Raw genomic sequence first — 16,124 nt, 5'->3', positions numbered from 1 at the left:
GAATGAGAAACTAACGAATTAGGTATGACAACGTGAGCGAAAATATATTTTTCAGGAATTATCTCGTCTCTCATCCTTCTTAAAAATAATTACTGTTACTCGGACGCACAATTTAATTAGATTTAAGAGCATTCTATTTACACACGTCTGTTTGTCAGAAAAATTATTTTTTCAAAATGCAAGGACTTTAACCTTCTGCTTATCTACGGATTTCTTTTTGGATTTCTTCCACATCTTTTTTAGCCAATGTTTCGTTTCTCTGCCACGTTCGGGCATCTCTTGAACAACTTCTTCATGGAGCAGTTTGTTTTCTTTTTGTTCACCACTGCTACTTGACTTGGAGCAAGTAGGAGGAACATTTTCGGGGTAGGATTTACTCTTCTCGGATAGATCTCCTTTGAGAGATAATCGAGCAGGGTATTTCTGTTCAGTGTTATTCTCCGTGGTAGAAATGTTGATTTTATCCGTTCTCCTGGTAACAAAACATTAATGAAATAGGAGACATGTCGAATAGATTCCAAATAATATACTCGCTAGGCGGCGCAGAAGGATCTGCAAGGGACTTTTTCATTTTGTCCCAGAAATCCCAGTAAGGATTTTGCCGTGTAAAGTCAAGTCGAGTATAATAACGGACAGATTTTGGCAAGTCGCATTGCTGATACACGCAAGGGACGATTTTCCGGCATCCTCTCTCTGTGAACCAACATGGTTTTATTAATTATAGTCAATGTAATCGAATAAGCAAAGCACATTACCTATGCCTAAGGCTTCGGAGAAGTTAACAACAAATTTGTTATCTTCTGAATTCAAAAAATTGGGCGAGAATATAGGTAAGACGAATCGACAACGATTTGAAATTAATTCCGTGACAGCTTGGTGTTCAAACGGTAATCCAGCGATAAAATCTCTGTCTTTAAGGCACAACTAAAACAGCAGAAACCAAAGTATTTCAAATTATTATTAATTTTTTAAACAGCTGATTTCATTACAAGCAATGTTACTATTGTTACCTTCATTCCATATTCCCCTTCTATTTTTTTAACTACTGTGTTTACAAACTCTTGATCTTCTCTTGCGTAAAGAACAAAAGCATCATACTGAACTAAAGTACCGTCTTCACTAAATTGTTCTTGGTCACCTACAAAAACATCAGAGATTATTAGAGAAAAATCAAACTAAATACATTATGCACACTACCAATGGTAACAATCTGTGGAATATCTTGTTTTGTTTCTTGTAAATTGGTTTGCCTTGAGGCTAGATATAAATCATTCTCTAAAACAAAAAAATGTGTGAGCTTTACATGAATTAATAATGCAATATGATGTGGTACCCATCAAAGCAATTGTATCGTCAACTACATCATATCGGTCCATTTTTTCAAGATACTCTATAAGCTGGTTGGCTGTAAGGTCTTTGGCTTGGCTAATCAAACCCGCAAATGGGTTGCTGGTTTTCTCTAGATTCTGGATGACCAACATGTCGCATCCCATCAGTTCTGCCAGGCCTCTCCAATCTCTGTAAAATCGTTATCACCCGTTAATACCTGTCAAAAAGGTATCTCTCTTAACGAATGTTTACCTCAAATGACCGTCGTCAGTCAGAAGAACTTTGGTGGGATTCAACATATTCGAAAGTTTGGCGAACGTTGTGGTTCGCAATGAGCACAAGTATCCATCGAGATGTGAGTTATTGTCAAAACTTGCCATAACTATGTATAACTTTCTCAATAATATTTACAAACTGCTCGTAGCAGAACGTAAAGAAGGGGAATTACCTAGAACCGCGCAGGGTTGCCAAATATAGAAACACAAAATTCATTCGAGACCGACCAGCTCAGTCAACTCACGTCGGTAGATGGTGTATCTGCTTGAAAGCAAGATGGTGTCTCTACAAAATTTACTCTCTCTCGAAGAGAGAATTAGAACTGAAAATACAGAAGCGGCTCGATTAAATCAGGAAAAAATGTCGATCGACAACGAAGTTCCGTTCGTCCGGCAAGGTTCCGGAAGAAGACCCGGTCCACGTAAGACAAAAACAACCTTATTTATTCACGATAGAAATTACCCGCAGACGTCTCTCTTTTGTATATAATCAAGTTTGACATTTCGAAAAAAGAAAGATCGACTTATCAGTGTTTCGTAAGTGATTTTGCGCATGCTCTCGAGCTTTTTGATGGAATTTAGGTTTCAGTTTCTAAATGAAGTTATCCAATTCTTTGGAGTTAAAGAATGTGGACTTTGGCTAAGGCTCAGGAATGTTTGCTTTGACACCATAGTTCCTTTGTTTATCCTTCATTATCAAGGACACCTACATGTAGTTGAAAAATAACTAGACTGGAATATTTCTAAGATTTATCTTTATATATCCCTTCAGTGCCTCTGCAGCCAAATGGAACCCCTACCAGAGTCAGACGGAACTTTGACTTAGCTGGCATAAACATCACCAACTGCTCGACAAACTCAAAGCAGGCAGAAATCGAAGCCAGACTACAGGAGATCATCAAACTCACTGGCATCATCACAGTCGATGGCAAACGATACTTCAGCAGCATACATGACCTAGAGCATCTGGGAGAGCTGGGTTTCGGTTCTTGTGGTCATGTCGTTAAAATGAGACACCCACCCAGCAACGCCATAATAGCAGTCAAGGTACAATAAAGCCTTCAGAATTGACAAAAATTTGCATTTCTCTCAATCAAGTGCTTGTCCTAACGTTATTTTTATGGTATCCCCTTTGCAGCAAATGAGGAGGTCGGGCAATCGCGAAGAGAATAAGAGGATCACCATGGACTTGGAAGTTGTACTGAAGTCTCACGACTGCCCCTACATCGTACAGTGCCTGGGTTGTTTTGTGACCGAATCTGACGTTTGGATTTGTATGGAGCTTATGGCCACGTGTTTTGACAAATTACTCAAACGACTCAGGCAACCCATCATCGAACCCATCATCGGGAAAATTGCTGTCGCCGTAAGACTACATTTAAATTTCAAAATCCGCAAAATATTGACTTTATTCTATCGATCCCGCTCACTTGATTCCCATTTTTTCTGTTCGCCAGACCGTCAAAGCGTTGCACTATCTCAAAGAGACCCATGGTGTTATCCATCGTGACGTGAAACCTTCCAATATTTTACTTGACGAAAGGGGAAATGTTAAGCTGTGCGATTTCGGTATTTCCGGCTGGTTGGAGGACTCGAAGGCGAAAACGCGCAGCGCTGGATGCGCCGCCTACATGGCTGTAATTATTCATTTCGTCCTCATTAAATTTTCATTAAAACGGAATTAACCTTTCTCTTTCCCCCCATAAATTTTCAGCCTGAACGAATTGAACCACCTGATCCATCGCATCCCGACTATGACATTCGAGCCGACGTATGGTCGCTGGGCATCACTCTGGTTGAAATGGCAACGGGAAACTCACCGTACCGTGATTGCCAGACGGATTTTGAAGTGTTGGCCCGTGTCGTCCGTGACGACCCACCTCTCCTCTCCCAGTCGCAAGGATTCAGTCCCGAGCTCTGCTCCTTCGTCCGTGATTGGTAAAACAACACAAAGACAAATCTTTTTCACAACTTGACCTCTTTAACTCGTTAATTATTGCGATGACAGTTTGACGAAGAATTACAAGCACCGGCCAAAGTACAAGAAACTGCTGGAACATCCGTTCATCAAGAAATACGAAGCGTTGCCGATCGACGTGTCCGTGTGGTACCAGTCGGTGATCCGTCAAATCGAGAGCAACCAGCTGGTCCGCCAGTCGCCGCAGCGTACATCGCAGAGGATGTACACTCCGCCGTCGCCGAGTTTACGAAGAGTTACTTCGGAACCGCCACCGATTCCACCGCGGACGCCCGAGAGCCAGCGGAAGCCATTGCTGGTGCGGTTGGCATCGGAGCCGGTCGTCGACGGACTCGATTTCCAGACCATCAACGGTCGGGTCACGGTGGTGGGCACCAAACCGACACTGCAACAACAACCGTTTCAGTTCGATCCCAAACCACCGCCCGGTAAACCCAGTCCGCCGGTGGCTGGCCCAATAGGGCCAGGAGGCTTCCGATTCAACCTACCTCTACGGCCGCCAGCGCTTCCACCTCGACCTCCGCCTACGGGAGGGACCCAGCAGCCACAACCGCAGAGCACTCAACAAGCATCACCTTCGGAAGAGACTCTGCCGTCGTTGACAAGAGGCTTGAACCCGTCACGCGTCACCAGTCCGCCAACTGATTTACCCGGTCTACCTCCTCGTCCTCCACCTGCCGGTGCCGAATCGGCTGCCGATCGAAATAGTTCGTCTGTAGCTCGACTGGCCCAGATGTTTGGTACCCAATTGTCACCTGCCAGGTAAAAATAACTTTTTGGGGAAACGTGTGAACATTTTCTTAAATTGAATTTGGTGATGTAAATTTAGATCGCCGACTACCAGTGGGAGAGATCCCAACGAGATCTTCAATTTGCCATCCAACCGGCGGCCGGCCGATTCTCCGCCTGTCGTCCCTCCGCGTTTGTCACCCGAGTCTGCCAATCCACCGCCGCGTTCTCTCTTCTCCGATGGGCTTTTGGCCAGGATCAGCCAGGATCCTTTCTTCTCTCGCTTGCTGAGGCCCAGCACCAGTTCGGAACAGTCTCACAACGGAGGCGGACGGAACAACGGACACCACCAGTCGAGCGGCGACCAGCGATCGGCACCTACGTCTTCGTTATTCGGCCGTCGTATCTCTGCCGAAGGCTTATCACTAAGAAGGTTAGTTGTTGCTTAATTGCATTCTTCTTTTTTTAGCTGCTTTTTATAAATTTGAATTGATTTTAACAGCAGGTATTCGCCTTCGCCTCCGCAGCATCCGCCACCGCAGCCACCCGCTCGCCGGTTGTCTCAATCCTCCGGCAGTGGTGGCAGTGGTCTTGGTTACGGCAGCGGTGGAGGAGGTGCTGGATCAGCATCTGTCCCCGCTTCACCCGTCCTTCATCCAAGGCATATGGGCGAGAATGCCAATCCATTCTCGTCCGGCTACGTTCTGCCACGCCATTTAACGCCCGAGCCACAGCGCCGCAGCTTTAGCCAGCGCTTCGAGCTCTAAGCAAAATAACCGAAACAAGAAAAAAACAAAAACAAAAAAACAAATTCGTTCACTCCTCCCTATCCCTCCCCCCGTTTCCCCGCAAACAAAAATTATGAGTTTTATATTTAAAAATCCAAAAGTTAAACAAAAAAATGGGAAAAAAATTACAGATTTTTTTTTTTAGATTTTTATCCCAACAAGCCATGTAGGTCATATTACAGCAAGGAAGTAGAAAAGAAAAGAAAAAGCATTTTAGAATTTTTTTTTTTGTCTTTTTAAAAGCAGATTAGCCGGTCTGCGTGAAACGTTGCCAAGAACGCTGTCGATATTTTGTGCGCCATGGTATTTTTCATTTCTAGTGTTGTGAACAGCGCGCAGCTCTTCGTTTCTGTAATTTTTCTTTTTTCTCTCCTCTTCTTTTTTTTTTAAACATAATCATAATTAATTAATTAAGATATACAGGAACAAAACCATTATTAGAAAACAGTCGCCATTTTTTAAAAGAAACTTTTGTTTAAATCCTTCCCTCATTTCCATCAGTTATTATAATTAATAATTATTATTGCGATTACGAGATATATTAATTATTATAGAGAGAAATTCAACACATTTTTTGCCTATTTAAACAGAAATTTGATTTGCGTCCCCGACATGTTTTTTCTCTCTCTTTCCCTCCTTTTTCATTTTACCAAAGTTTCCTCTTTCGTGCGGCACTTGATGACGTGCTTATAATCAATAGGTTAGAAAAATTACAAAAAAAAAATCAATCGACGATATATTTGACTATTAGGATGGTCGCCTCCCCTACCCCTCCACACCCCAAAAAAGAAAAAGTTGTGAGAAAAAAAAACTAAAATAAATGTCGACGTCACTTTTTCTTGTTTGGTTTTCTGTACAAGTATTTTATGATTTTTAAAAAACAAAAAAAAAAGGGAGTGAGGTTAACGAACGAATCATTTTATTTTTTAAAAAATCTTTCCTTTTGTCCCTACCAATAGAGGCAGCCCCCCTTGCTCCCAAACTCCTCCATATCCCCATGCAAAGAAAAAGAAAAATCTAACACAACACATCCCATCGGATTTTTTAATTATTATTTAATAATTAGTGAGTGCCTGTTGCAGAGCGATCCGTATACTATTATTAATTATTGTCTCACTCCCTCGATTGAAATGCTCTCCATTTCTTTGTATCTCTCTCTCTCTTATTCTTTTGTGTCGCGTTTCTGTTACAGCCAATTTGTGCGTTTGCGTGCATGTGTGTGCGTGTTGTAATTCCTCCGAGAAAAACTCTTGATTTCTTTTTGTTTGTTTTCTGTTCAAAATCAAACAACTACTCCCTGAACGTGGGAAAATTGTGTATTTCGGGATCCAAATCACCACCAGAGAAAACCGGAAAAAAACAAAAATGGTAGAAGAAGATTGAAGAACTGCACGCGTTCAATAGCAGCAGACTCCCTCCCACACACACACAGTTGTGAGTTGATTTATCCAAAAGAAACATGCCATACAACAAATAACAAAACAAAAAGACAAAACACACAAAAAAATGAGAATAAAAAGAAAAAGCGAATGAGAGAAATTTGTTTCGTTTCCCTATTTTGTATTATTTTTTTGTTGTACTATTATTGTCAATCAAATGTTTCACCGTTGTCGGTGAAAGAGGGTCCTGGGGCCGGTGTTAGTAGGACCGGTTTTACGTGCAAATTTTCTCTTCATTTGATTCTGTCCGTGGTACGTCTGGGCGTAGTCAAACTTGTTGAGAAGGACATCTTTTTGGGGTAGTCAATGAAATCAATTTTAAATTTTATTTACTTTTTTTTTGGGGGGGGGGGTCTCACCGGGGAATTTCATACCAAACAGAAATCGTATTAATTTCAATGAAAACTTATTCCCTCAACTTATATGGTATCGTTTTTGAGAGGTTTGAATTTGAGGGGGGTGGGGAGAATTTTAGTAATCGATAGCATGCTGATTATAATTGGACAAGTGTCGTCTGCTTTCGTTTGGTTGAAAATTTCAAGAAAGTTCAAGATTTATATTGAGATTTATTTGTTTTTGATAACTGCCGTACTCCATCTCCATGCTGTTTATCGGGTAAATAAAACTTAAGAATACATTAAGAATGATTGTGGCCTTGTGGGAGCTATAGAAGAGTTAAATCGGTTCTAGATTTGTGGAATATTAGTTCCGCTGACTATGGCATGTAACATGTGGTTACCCTGTCGATGCATGCAAGTTTGTTTTTGTACTATATGTAACTTTTTCTTTTTTTGCAGATTTGAGGCCAGCCATTATAACCACACGATATGCAAGTTTTTCTTGCACAGGTGTTGCACTGTCACCAGCAACAATCTCAGGATCATCCCTTGGGTATATTTGTTACTTTTATTCGTGCATGACCTGCTAGATATTTTAATGTTGTATTACTTGCATCAATGCAGTGTACACCTTAAATTCTCCCATTTATTAACAACTAGAGTTTACACATTGTCTCATTTTCAACTTTTCCTGACTTGTTGTTTCTGTAGAAATTTTTTCGTAACCCATTTTCTATTTCTTTTTAGATAAAAAGCATCCCAATGCATTGGAATGAAATCGAATGCATTGTCAATCAAGTTATGGATCCCTATTTCCCCCCCCCCCCCTTTCTTTAAATGTCCTCGTGTACGCCCATGTGAATGTGGGTGTATTCACGAGGACACTCTTTATACCCTATCCCGTCTGGTGTAATTGAACTCTTCCACGGATGGATGGAGCAACTGACGTAGATGCTTCGTATTTCCCAGGCATAAAAGGTATAACAAAATTGATCTCTATTCTTCCTCTTTGACAATTTTTGGTGGCGTTGATTAGGCCTATCAATCGTTACATATTAGTCATTTCAGTATGTTTATTCCGGGTTTATTCATTCGTGAGCTAGCTAGTGGTTGACTGCAACTGTTTTCCCTCTCCCGTTTTTGTTTTTTCTCAGTCAGGGTTCACTAAAATTCTCATTTGTCGAACGATTGCAGATCAGGCCTCTTTTTGTTTTGTACCTCCCACCTTTTTTGTGGGTAGAAAACCATCACATTCAAAAATATTTGAACTTTAAACACTTGAAGCAGGCACCTGCCGTCACACCGGCATCTCCTCGTTTGGACAAGAAGAAAGAAACGGTGGATATGCAAAGCGGATGAAAGTCGTGTCAGACTTTCACGTCTTTTCTCTCTCTCTCTCCTAATAATGTAACTCGAAACTCTTGGTTGACGTATCAATATGGTAAATTGTTCTCAGGCTAAGTTGTGTGTGTGTGTGTCGGGTGCCAAAACGATCAGACACACTGGGGGAAACGAGTTGCGTGCTTTATTTACATATTCCGCGGATTATTATTATTCGGGTCGGGAGTCGGGACGTAGGGAAACAAAAAAGAGAAGACGTTGAGCGATGAGCCAAAATGGGCTAGCACATAATAAACGATTTTTTCTTTACCATCTACTAGCAAGGAGAGCGAGAAAATCATTTTGGCATTGGCCCATTCGGTGAAAACGGTTCGAGTTCTCCGGGTCGAGGAGCTTTCGATTCATCCCCAAAAAAAGAAAATTCTTTCGACATTTTCTTGTCCCGAAATATTTGTAGCCGAGCCAGCGTCCATTGACACCGCCTCAGCGCCAAACGGACTCGCGTGTATAAAGGTCGATGGTGTGACCGACCCGAAGAGAAAAGAAAAATGTTGGAGGACCCCCCCTAAAAGAAAAGTGAAAGCGCCGCAGCCGCCATATGTCTTTTAAGGAATTGGTAAGAGTTCAGCAGAGTTGGGCGCCATATAACAAACTTTTCTAGATCCTAGAGGGCCAATCTAATCCTACGGCATTTTACAACTGTACGAGTACAGCAGCAAAAAAATGGCACTATACGACGATATCCATCCAGTCCGGGACTTACCGTCCAACGAAAAAGAAAGTGAAAGTCCCATTTTGGGTTGCACCTGTGTGTGTGGGTCTCTCTCTCTATATTTGAAGCTTCACCTTGGCAACATGTTCTACCTGTCTGCCCCAGTGATTTCGCCATCCCAATCGGCAGGTAAAAGTTTTCTAAAAAAAGAAATGTTTGCTGCTGGTGGTGGTGGAATTGGAAAATAATGATTCGCCATCGTTTTCACACTGCACACGTCAATCAATCTCATCACTCGGCTGTGTAACAATGTGACGTTTCACCATAGATTTGTGTCGGTTTTATGAATCAAAAGAAAAAAAGTTTCCCCGTTCAAACATTTGGGAAAAGAAGGAAAAGAGAAATTGAGCGATGCCTTTTCGCTTGGCTGGTGAATGGGAAGAAGAAGAAGAAGCACGCGCTCCTATCACGGCACTTGTTTTCTCTGTTATCACTCACGTGCCATAAAATCTCAAACAACTCACGATATTGCCCCGTGAAACAATAGGGGGTTAGTAGAGACTCCACGTAACCAGCAGCCAGAAAGAAAAGCCTCTTCTTCTTTTTCTTTTCTTCCATGCAACTTTTTCACGCCGTTTAGACGCTAGGCATTCGTGACACTCTACACACAATAAAACCTGTGGCAGATATAACCCGCACTCACGCATTTCCCACGTATATACATTCCGTTTTCACCTCGACACTATATCACTCAAAACACTTTTGTTAAAAATTATTATTATTATTTTTTTTTAAATAGTTTCCAAGAAAATGTAGAAGAGAGAGAGGGGGAAATGGTTCGATTATCCTTGACCGGAACCAACTACAGACTAGAACATCCCTCCTCCCACAGCTGGAAACTCACCTTGAAGTTTAAAAACTTATCTACAAAAAAATTTTCAACAAGTCCGCGCTGGAGGGTTAGAGTGAACAAAACCACCATTTAGTTAGTGAAAGTTTTTTTTATCTTCTTTTGTTATTATAATATGGGGTTTAAAAGGAAAATTTAATTTTCTGGCCTACCCTCCTTATAACAACAATTTTTAAAAAGAAAACTAGCGTATACTACCATATAGTTTATTTTTGGCTGCAATAGGCAAGTGTGTGTACGTGTACACCTTTATACCTGAGAGCAGCATAGTCTAGGAGAAAGTGATGGTCTCTACCTGTTGTTACAGTTTTTTCTTTTCCAAATGTCAACGAGCGCAAACCCATCAATCATTTTACCCCACCAAGAAAGGCAAAGAAAAAATGTTTTGTTGGTCACATTTTTATTGTTACACTACCATGTGTAATAACAAAATGGCGTTTTATGTCGATCTATTTTCTTTCTCTATTCCCAACTTCCTTTTATTTTTGATTCTTTGGAAAATGCGGGAGTCATATTCCATGGCGTTTTTCTTGTGTAGACAACACCAGTATGATAATCCAGCCACTTTCACGTTGCCTTCTCTCTCTCTCTAGAGAGAGCTTTTCCCGTCGTGAAACGATTTCCATTTCTGGTGAACAGCCGCCCGCCAATCCCGACCCAAACTCTTTTGCTCCAATCACGAAAGAGAGAGAGAGACTGCCGACGACGACGAGTCAAACAACTAAACCTGCCACCACATATCCAACAACAACAACAACAACATACAGGAGAGTTGCTTTCTCGGTCATTTTCCAATCTGTCCGCCATCGCCCATTATTATTTTGAATTATATTCAAAACTCAAATGTTTGTGTTACGTCACGCACGTTTGGGCACGGAGGTGGTATTGTCTACGATGACGAAATCCACAACTGCTGCGCACATATTCCAACGCCAAACGGGTTGTTGTTGTGGCGAAATTTTTAGTTTTGTGTACGAGAGAGTTCGTCGAGCTCGTAAATTAACAAGTCCAGTTCTTATTTAATACGAAATAGTTAAAAGGAATCAATGAACAATCGAGTTGAACGTTCTTTTTTGCGGTTTCCGTTCCTGTTATTATTATATTCTTTCTTAATTTCAAGTTTGTGTCCGTTTCCTTTCACTTTTTTTTTTCTTTTTCGGTTTGAAGGCAGGTGCCAACGAAACGGTGGCCCCCGTGTCGAACATTATTGGGAAACAAAGTGGCCAACATTTCGTTCCCTCCATTTCACTTTGTCCAATTTTTATAGACAGTACTACACCTAGTATTCTATAGAAGCGATGGTTATCTTAGGTGTACGTTCACGCTCCGATGGGCTTTCACTATTTCTCTCTCGGTAAAAAGAATTGAAAATGATATGACGAATATTATAGGCTCGCCAATTTGCTATTCACACCGTCTCTTTTTCTTTTAGGTGGTCGCGGCCATTGGCGAAATGAAGAAGAAGAAACAGGTTTTCTCGTCTGAAAAAATACTGGGCGGTGAAATCGACTCGTGACAACCGAAAATGGTCTATCAAAGGATTGGCAAAGTAGAAAATCACTTCACCAGCAGCAGCAAATGGCGACCAGCGGGGGGCTCAATATTATTTCTAGACACACCTTTCTCTCAAGTTTTCATCATTTTTGATTTGATTTTTCGATGGGGAAAAATTTCTAGAGAAAGAAGGTGAAAGGAAAAACAGAAGGGATGGTCACACACACACACACCAGGCAGCACGTCTGCTCTTTCACATGTTAGCCGGCCAGCAGCTGCGCTTATTTTTCCTTGTAGCATTTGAGCATCGGACGAGCGGGGTCCCCGTCCGAGGGAGGTCAGTAGGTCAACACGGCAGCCCCAACTCGCCGTAAGGAGCTAATGCTGAGGAGAAAGGCTTCGGACAAAAAATCCTAATAACTCTCCTCTCGTCAATTTCTTTTTTTCGTTGTTCTCTCTAGAGCCATCAAATAAGTATGACATAAAAGATGATTACAACTAGTATATAGGGAATTCTTTTTTGAAAAGTTGCTAATGGGAAATACCCCGGGGAATGATTCACCCTGAGATTATGATATATCCTTGGACAATCGAAAAGGGAAAAGTCAATTGAAATGCGACGTCGTGTATCGTTTGATTACAAGCAAGGCCATTAGTCATCTATACTTGACTTAATGAAAACCTTGCTTATGGTTTTATATATATTTCTAGCCGAATTGTTTGGGGAAAAGTTGTTTGGTCACCTTTCCCTTCGTTCAATTCGGTAATGCATCTAACTGGAACGCAGCATTTCCGCTCGCTTCTCATCGGAACCAATTATTTATTCATTTTGATTCCAGGGAATTTCGTGCTCAACAAAGTGATAGGAGGAAGAAGAAAAAGATTTTTCGTGTAAAAATCCATGGCCACCAATCGTTGTAATCTTCTCGACATTGATGAACCAAAAAAAAAACAAGTTGAACAGGTATACACCATCAGCCGTGAAAAAAAGAGCCTGGCAAGGATGAACAAAAAATAACTTTTTCACGATTTTATAATCAAACATTTTTAATTTTTTTTGTTAGTTTGATTTCCTACGTGCGAAGGAAGATGGTGGGGCCTTGAAGGTGGTTACCTCCCACCACCGTATTTCTGTGTGTGTTTCCTATACACCCTTGGCTTGGTTTTCCAGCAGCACACGCAGTCCCACCCACTTTGTTCTTTCCAGCTCTCTCTCCCCTATATAAAAGACGTCCGTCTTCTCCCCATTTCCAAACGACACTTTACCAGTTTCGTGTCAAGACCTGCTCCAACGCTCCTACTCTCCTCCTCTTGTCTGATTTCGACGCCGTCGCCGACGCCCCGACACACATTTTTTATCCTTCAATCATTTGGGTGGACTTGTCCGTCTTTTAAGTTTCAAAAATTCGTCTCGATCCGACTCAAAAGTTGTCCACGATGGCTCGCGCCCTCATCGTCGTAGCCATCATCATCGCAGCCGGTAAGTTTTTCATTCAAATTTTAAAAATTCAAATTTTAAAAAAGTAGAGAAATTGGGTAAATTTAGTCGATGGATTTTGATTTTCTTTTGATTTGAAATTTTCGGGAATGATTTAAATCATAAAAGAAAAGGTATTAGTAGAGCCCGGGGGAAAAACTTTCTCCTAAAAGGAACCAAAAAGAAAAAAAAGGTAATAGGAGAAGGGTGGTCGGTAGAATGATGGAAGGTACACATTATACGAGGAGAAAGTGCTTTCTCTTCTCCTCCAACCCAAATTTGTTGGTTTGTTTTTTTCTTCTTCTTCTTCCCTTTTACCTTTTTTAGTGATTGGAGCAGATAGGGAGAGTCACACTCGACCCTCTTTTCCTTATACTCGAGGAAAAAAAACTCTTTCTTTTTGGTCGATAATCATCGACCTGTTACCTACACACTCGTGTGCCATCGAGTCCAAATTTTTTCCTTTTAGTTTTGATAAAAGCCTCCGGACTCTTGACACTTTCACCTGAGGGTCTAGTTAAGTTTTTCTCTCTTTCTCTTTTTTTACCTGAACCCTGGAAAACACCCTTCACCAAAGGCCTAGAAACCTGTTTTTTTTTTCTCCTCAACAACTCCCGAGTCTGTAATTTGATTTCGTTTTTGGGGGTACAAACGCCAACAACTTTCTCCATTCTTCCGCTCTTTTTTATTTCCAGCTTTCACCTTTTTGGGGATAGATGTGGTTGACGTGACTGAGAGTTTTGAACGTTTTTCTTTTTCTTTTCTTTTCTGATCAGCTTCGGCTCAAAACATTCGGAGCGACACGTTCGTTTGCCCCAAGGAAAACGGATTCTTCGCTCACGACATTTCGTGCGACAAGTACTGGAAGTGCGTGGAGGGCGTGGCGACGCTCGAACTCTGCGGCAACGGCTTGGCTTTCGACGACACCGACCTCAAGAACCAGCGTGAAAACTGCGACTACATCTACAACGTCGAGTGCGGAGATCGTCTAGAAGTTGGTGAGTCCGTCCCCACTTCTCACTTGATCAATTTGAATAATATCAAGGTTTAATTATTGACGTTTAATCCGACAGAGGCCCCAATCAGCACCCGGAATTGCCCGAGCTTGCACGGAGTCTTCCCCGATGAGACCAAGTGTGACGTCTTCTGGAGCTGCTGGAACGGCGAGGCCAGCCGCTACCAGTGCGCCCCTGGCTTGGCTTACAGCCGGGAAAGCCGCGTGTGCACCTGGGCCGATCAGGTCCCCACCTGCAGACAAGAGGGTATATTTAAATTAATTTTATTCCAATCCCAAATGGAAACTATAAGAAAAGATTTGATTGTCACAGAAGTTGGAAGTGGATTCGTTTGCCCGGCCACTGGTGACGTCGCCACCGGAGCCTTCAGTCGCCACGCCCATCCCGACGACTGCCGCCAGTATTACGTTTGCATGAACGGTAATGCCCGCGAGTACGGATGCCCGCTCGGCACCGTCTTCAAGATCGGACTCGACGACCAGTCCGGTTTCTGCGCTGACCCCGAAGAAGTCGATGGATGGTAAGTGGCTCCCTTTAATTCAATTTAAATTTGATTTTATTACTGCACAGCAGCGCACAGCCAAATCTTCTTTTTATATTTGGTTTTCTCTCTCTTTCAACCAAATTAAATTTCGCATGTCCTTCAGAGAGCTCTTGACTCGAATTCCAACGAATCAATGACCAGACATTCAAAATTTAAAAAAAAAACTTCACGACAATTATTTTTTTTATTTCATCATTTTGGCTTTTGCATGTCGACCTGACGAGTTAAAAAAAAAACAAAAATTCAAAAAAGCATGAAATTGAACCAAAAAAAAACAAAAAAATAACACCACACGCTAATAATCCATTAAACCATTTGAAACCCGATAAATCCCACCCCGATCCGTATCTATAGTGCCGACTACTACGGAACTCTCGACCTGGACGGTCTGCGCAACACGGAAGTCCAGGCCGGTTTGGCACCTGAGGCCGCACCTGTCAAAGTGGCCCCCAAGAAGCCCGTCACCAGTCGCCCAGCTTTCCGCCCTCGTCCCGTCACCGAAGTTCTCGTGGTTGAGGAAGAGTCCCTCACTGCTGTTTAAAACAAAACAAGCAGAACCCAAAAATCCCAGAACTTTTTTATTTTCCTTTCTACTTTTTTTCGATGCACTTCTATAATCTCGTGCCAATCTTCTCTCTCTCTCACTCCCGACAACTGCAACCAAATCAACACTAATGACGCATGCGTCAATCCAAAAACAGAAAAGAAAAAGAGAAAACGAGACGAAAAGCCAAAATATTATTTCACACTTTTGCACCCCATATATGCAAATGATTATTTTTTTATTGGGGTGGGAAAAAGAAGGAAAAGTAACAAAACGTGTTGATTGATTTTCTCTTTTTTATTTTTTTTTTCTCTCTCCATCTTTTTTTTTCTTTTTTACGTTTTTCCTCTTTTATAGCCAAGACTACTATGCGGATAGCGGCTTAGACATCAAGCAGCTCAGCAAATTGGGTTTTTAAAAAGAGAAATCACGTTTATAAACACATCGAGCAGCAGTTTCTCCAATCATGTTTTGTGTGTCTCCTCCGCTCAAAAAAAGAAAAAATCCTTTTTCCAACATTTCCCTTCCAAAAAGAAAAGATGAAGAACGGGCTTCTCACCAACAATCCTTCCATGAAAAATCCTTTTCACTCTTTTAATCACCACTCAACTGATGATGGAAACGTTTTACCCGTCGTCAGCCTTTGATCCTTAATCCCAATTTTTGAATTCCCCTAAAACCCAAAAAACTGTACTACTCTTGTATACAGCCGCGTGTAAATACAAAAGACTGCCGTATACAAACATTTGGCCCATCGAGTTGAATTCATTTCTTTTTTTTAACTAATATACTTCGGAAATATGTTCCATTGAATTAACTATAGTAGTTAATAATCTTCCAGCCCATTCTAGTAACTGTCGACTGTCAAGGTATAGGGCTGTTCGACATCTTTTTTAACATTTGTTGCCATCGTGGCAACGCAGCAACTCATGTATTTTTTGTCTGCTACGAGTGACTTGTTTATTCTGTGAAATATGAAAGTTCGTGTGTTCGGATCACTTTGTTACAGGTATTTGTAGGTTAATACTAACAATTATTGATTATTATCTTACAATTTGTGAAATGCTTACAGGAAAGCCGAGTGGAGAATTCCACAAAAAACATGTTGATTGGGCACCCTCTATAAATGTGGGATCAAATAAGACGAAACAATTTCTAGGTATAAGGTATTGCATTATTCATTTCATGTGTAAAAAAACAGTCCTATATG

The 16,124-nt window shown here is 41.5% G+C and overlaps 3 protein-coding genes across 10 annotated transcripts; 2 read left to right on the top strand and 1 right to left on the bottom strand.

Annotated features, from left to right (window-relative positions):
• Positions 1–18: 18 nt before the first annotated feature.
• On the bottom strand, positions 19–1,787 carry LOC124198215 (myeloid differentiation primary response protein MyD88-like). Its single transcript, XM_046593936.1, has 7 exons — positions 1,582–1,787; positions 1,334–1,518; positions 1,198–1,275; positions 1,011–1,138; positions 756–924; positions 531–693; positions 19–472 (listed from the first exon to the last, which is right to left on the bottom strand). Exons 1-7 carry the CDS (start codon positions 1,707–1,709, stop codon positions 172–174), a joined length of 1,152 nt encoding a protein of 383 aa, XP_046449892.1. The 5' UTR covers positions 1,710–1,787; the 3' UTR covers positions 19–171.
• A 37-nt stretch (positions 1,788–1,824) lies between these two features.
• On the top strand, positions 1,825–5,936 carry LOC124198214 (dual specificity mitogen-activated protein kinase kinase 7-like). The gene is made up of 8 exons (XM_046593935.1): positions 1,825–2,026; positions 2,377–2,651; positions 2,743–2,970; positions 3,062–3,241; positions 3,319–3,542; positions 3,613–4,344; positions 4,412–4,744; positions 4,814–5,936. Exons 1-8 carry the CDS (start codon positions 1,858–1,860, stop codon positions 5,076–5,078), a joined length of 2,406 nt encoding a protein of 801 aa, XP_046449891.1. The 5' UTR covers positions 1,825–1,857; the 3' UTR covers positions 5,079–5,936.
• Positions 5,937–6,776: 840 nt separating this feature from the next.
• Positions 6,777–15,659, top strand: LOC124198216 (protein obstructor-E-like). Of its 8 annotated transcripts, none has more exons than XM_046593939.1 (10): positions 7,045–7,153; positions 7,336–7,429; positions 7,624–7,854; positions 11,272–12,096; positions 12,173–12,297; positions 12,398–12,813; positions 13,587–13,808; positions 13,884–14,072; positions 14,139–14,346; positions 14,725–15,659. In XM_046593939.1, exons 6-10 carry the CDS (start codon positions 12,771–12,773, stop codon positions 14,909–14,911), a joined length of 849 nt encoding a protein of 282 aa, XP_046449895.1. In that variant the 5' UTR covers positions 7,045–7,153; positions 7,336–7,429; positions 7,624–7,854; positions 11,272–12,096; positions 12,173–12,297; positions 12,398–12,770; the 3' UTR covers positions 14,912–15,659. The 8 variants fall into 8 exon arrangements, with proteins under 8 accessions (XP_046449900.1, XP_046449895.1, XP_046449896.1 ...); XM_046593943.1 differs by having other exon boundaries at positions 7,056–7,153; positions 15,272–15,659; XM_046593944.1 differs by lacking the exon at positions 11,272–12,096 and having other exon boundaries at positions 6,777–7,153; positions 15,272–15,659.
• Positions 15,660–16,124: the final 465 nt, after the last annotated feature.

This window comes from Daphnia pulex, chromosome 7 (genome assembly GCF_021134715.1).
Source record: "Daphnia pulex isolate KAP4 chromosome 7, ASM2113471v1".
Lineage (NCBI taxonomy): Eukaryota > Metazoa > Arthropoda > Branchiopoda > Diplostraca > Daphniidae > Daphnia > Daphnia pulex.
Note: the sequence above shows the minus strand (reverse complement) of the source record. Positions and strands in the feature narration are given on the sequence as shown.

Excerpts from the sequence above, each read along its gene's own strand:
- LOC124198215 (XM_046593936.1), bottom strand. The coding sequence starts at position 1,709 with ATGGCAAGTTTTGACAATAACTCACATCTCGATGGATACTTGTGCTCA. Across the intron at positions 1,139-1,197 it reads TCCACAGATTGTTACCATTG|GTGACCAAGAACAATTTAGT; the intron begins GTAGTGTGCATA and ends ATGTTTTTGTAG. Across the intron at positions 694-755 it reads CTCCGAAGCCTTAGGCATAG|AGAGAGGATGCCGGAAAATC; the intron begins GTAATGTGCTTT and ends GTTGGTTCACAG.
- LOC124198214 (XM_046593935.1), top strand. The coding sequence starts at position 1,858 with ATGGTGTATCTGCTTGAAAGCAAGATGGTGTCTCTACAAAATTTACTC. Across the intron at positions 3,242-3,318 it reads GATGCGCCGCCTACATGGCT|CCTGAACGAATTGAACCACC; the intron begins GTAATTATTCAT and ends ATAAATTTTCAG. Across the intron at positions 3,543-3,612 it reads TGCTCCTTCGTCCGTGATTG|TTTGACGAAGAATTACAAGC; the intron begins GTAAAACAACAC and ends TTGCGATGACAG.
- LOC124198216 (XM_046593937.1), top strand. The coding sequence starts at position 12,771 with ATGGCTCGCGCCCTCATCGTCGTAGCCATCATCATCGCAGCCG. Across the intron at positions 13,809-13,883 it reads CGGAGATCGTCTAGAAGTTG|AGGCCCCAATCAGCACCCGG; the intron begins GTGAGTCCGTCC and ends TTAATCCGACAG. Across the intron at positions 14,347-14,724 it reads CCCGAAGAAGTCGATGGATG|TGCCGACTACTACGGAACTC; the intron begins GTAAGTGGCTCC and ends CCGTATCTATAG.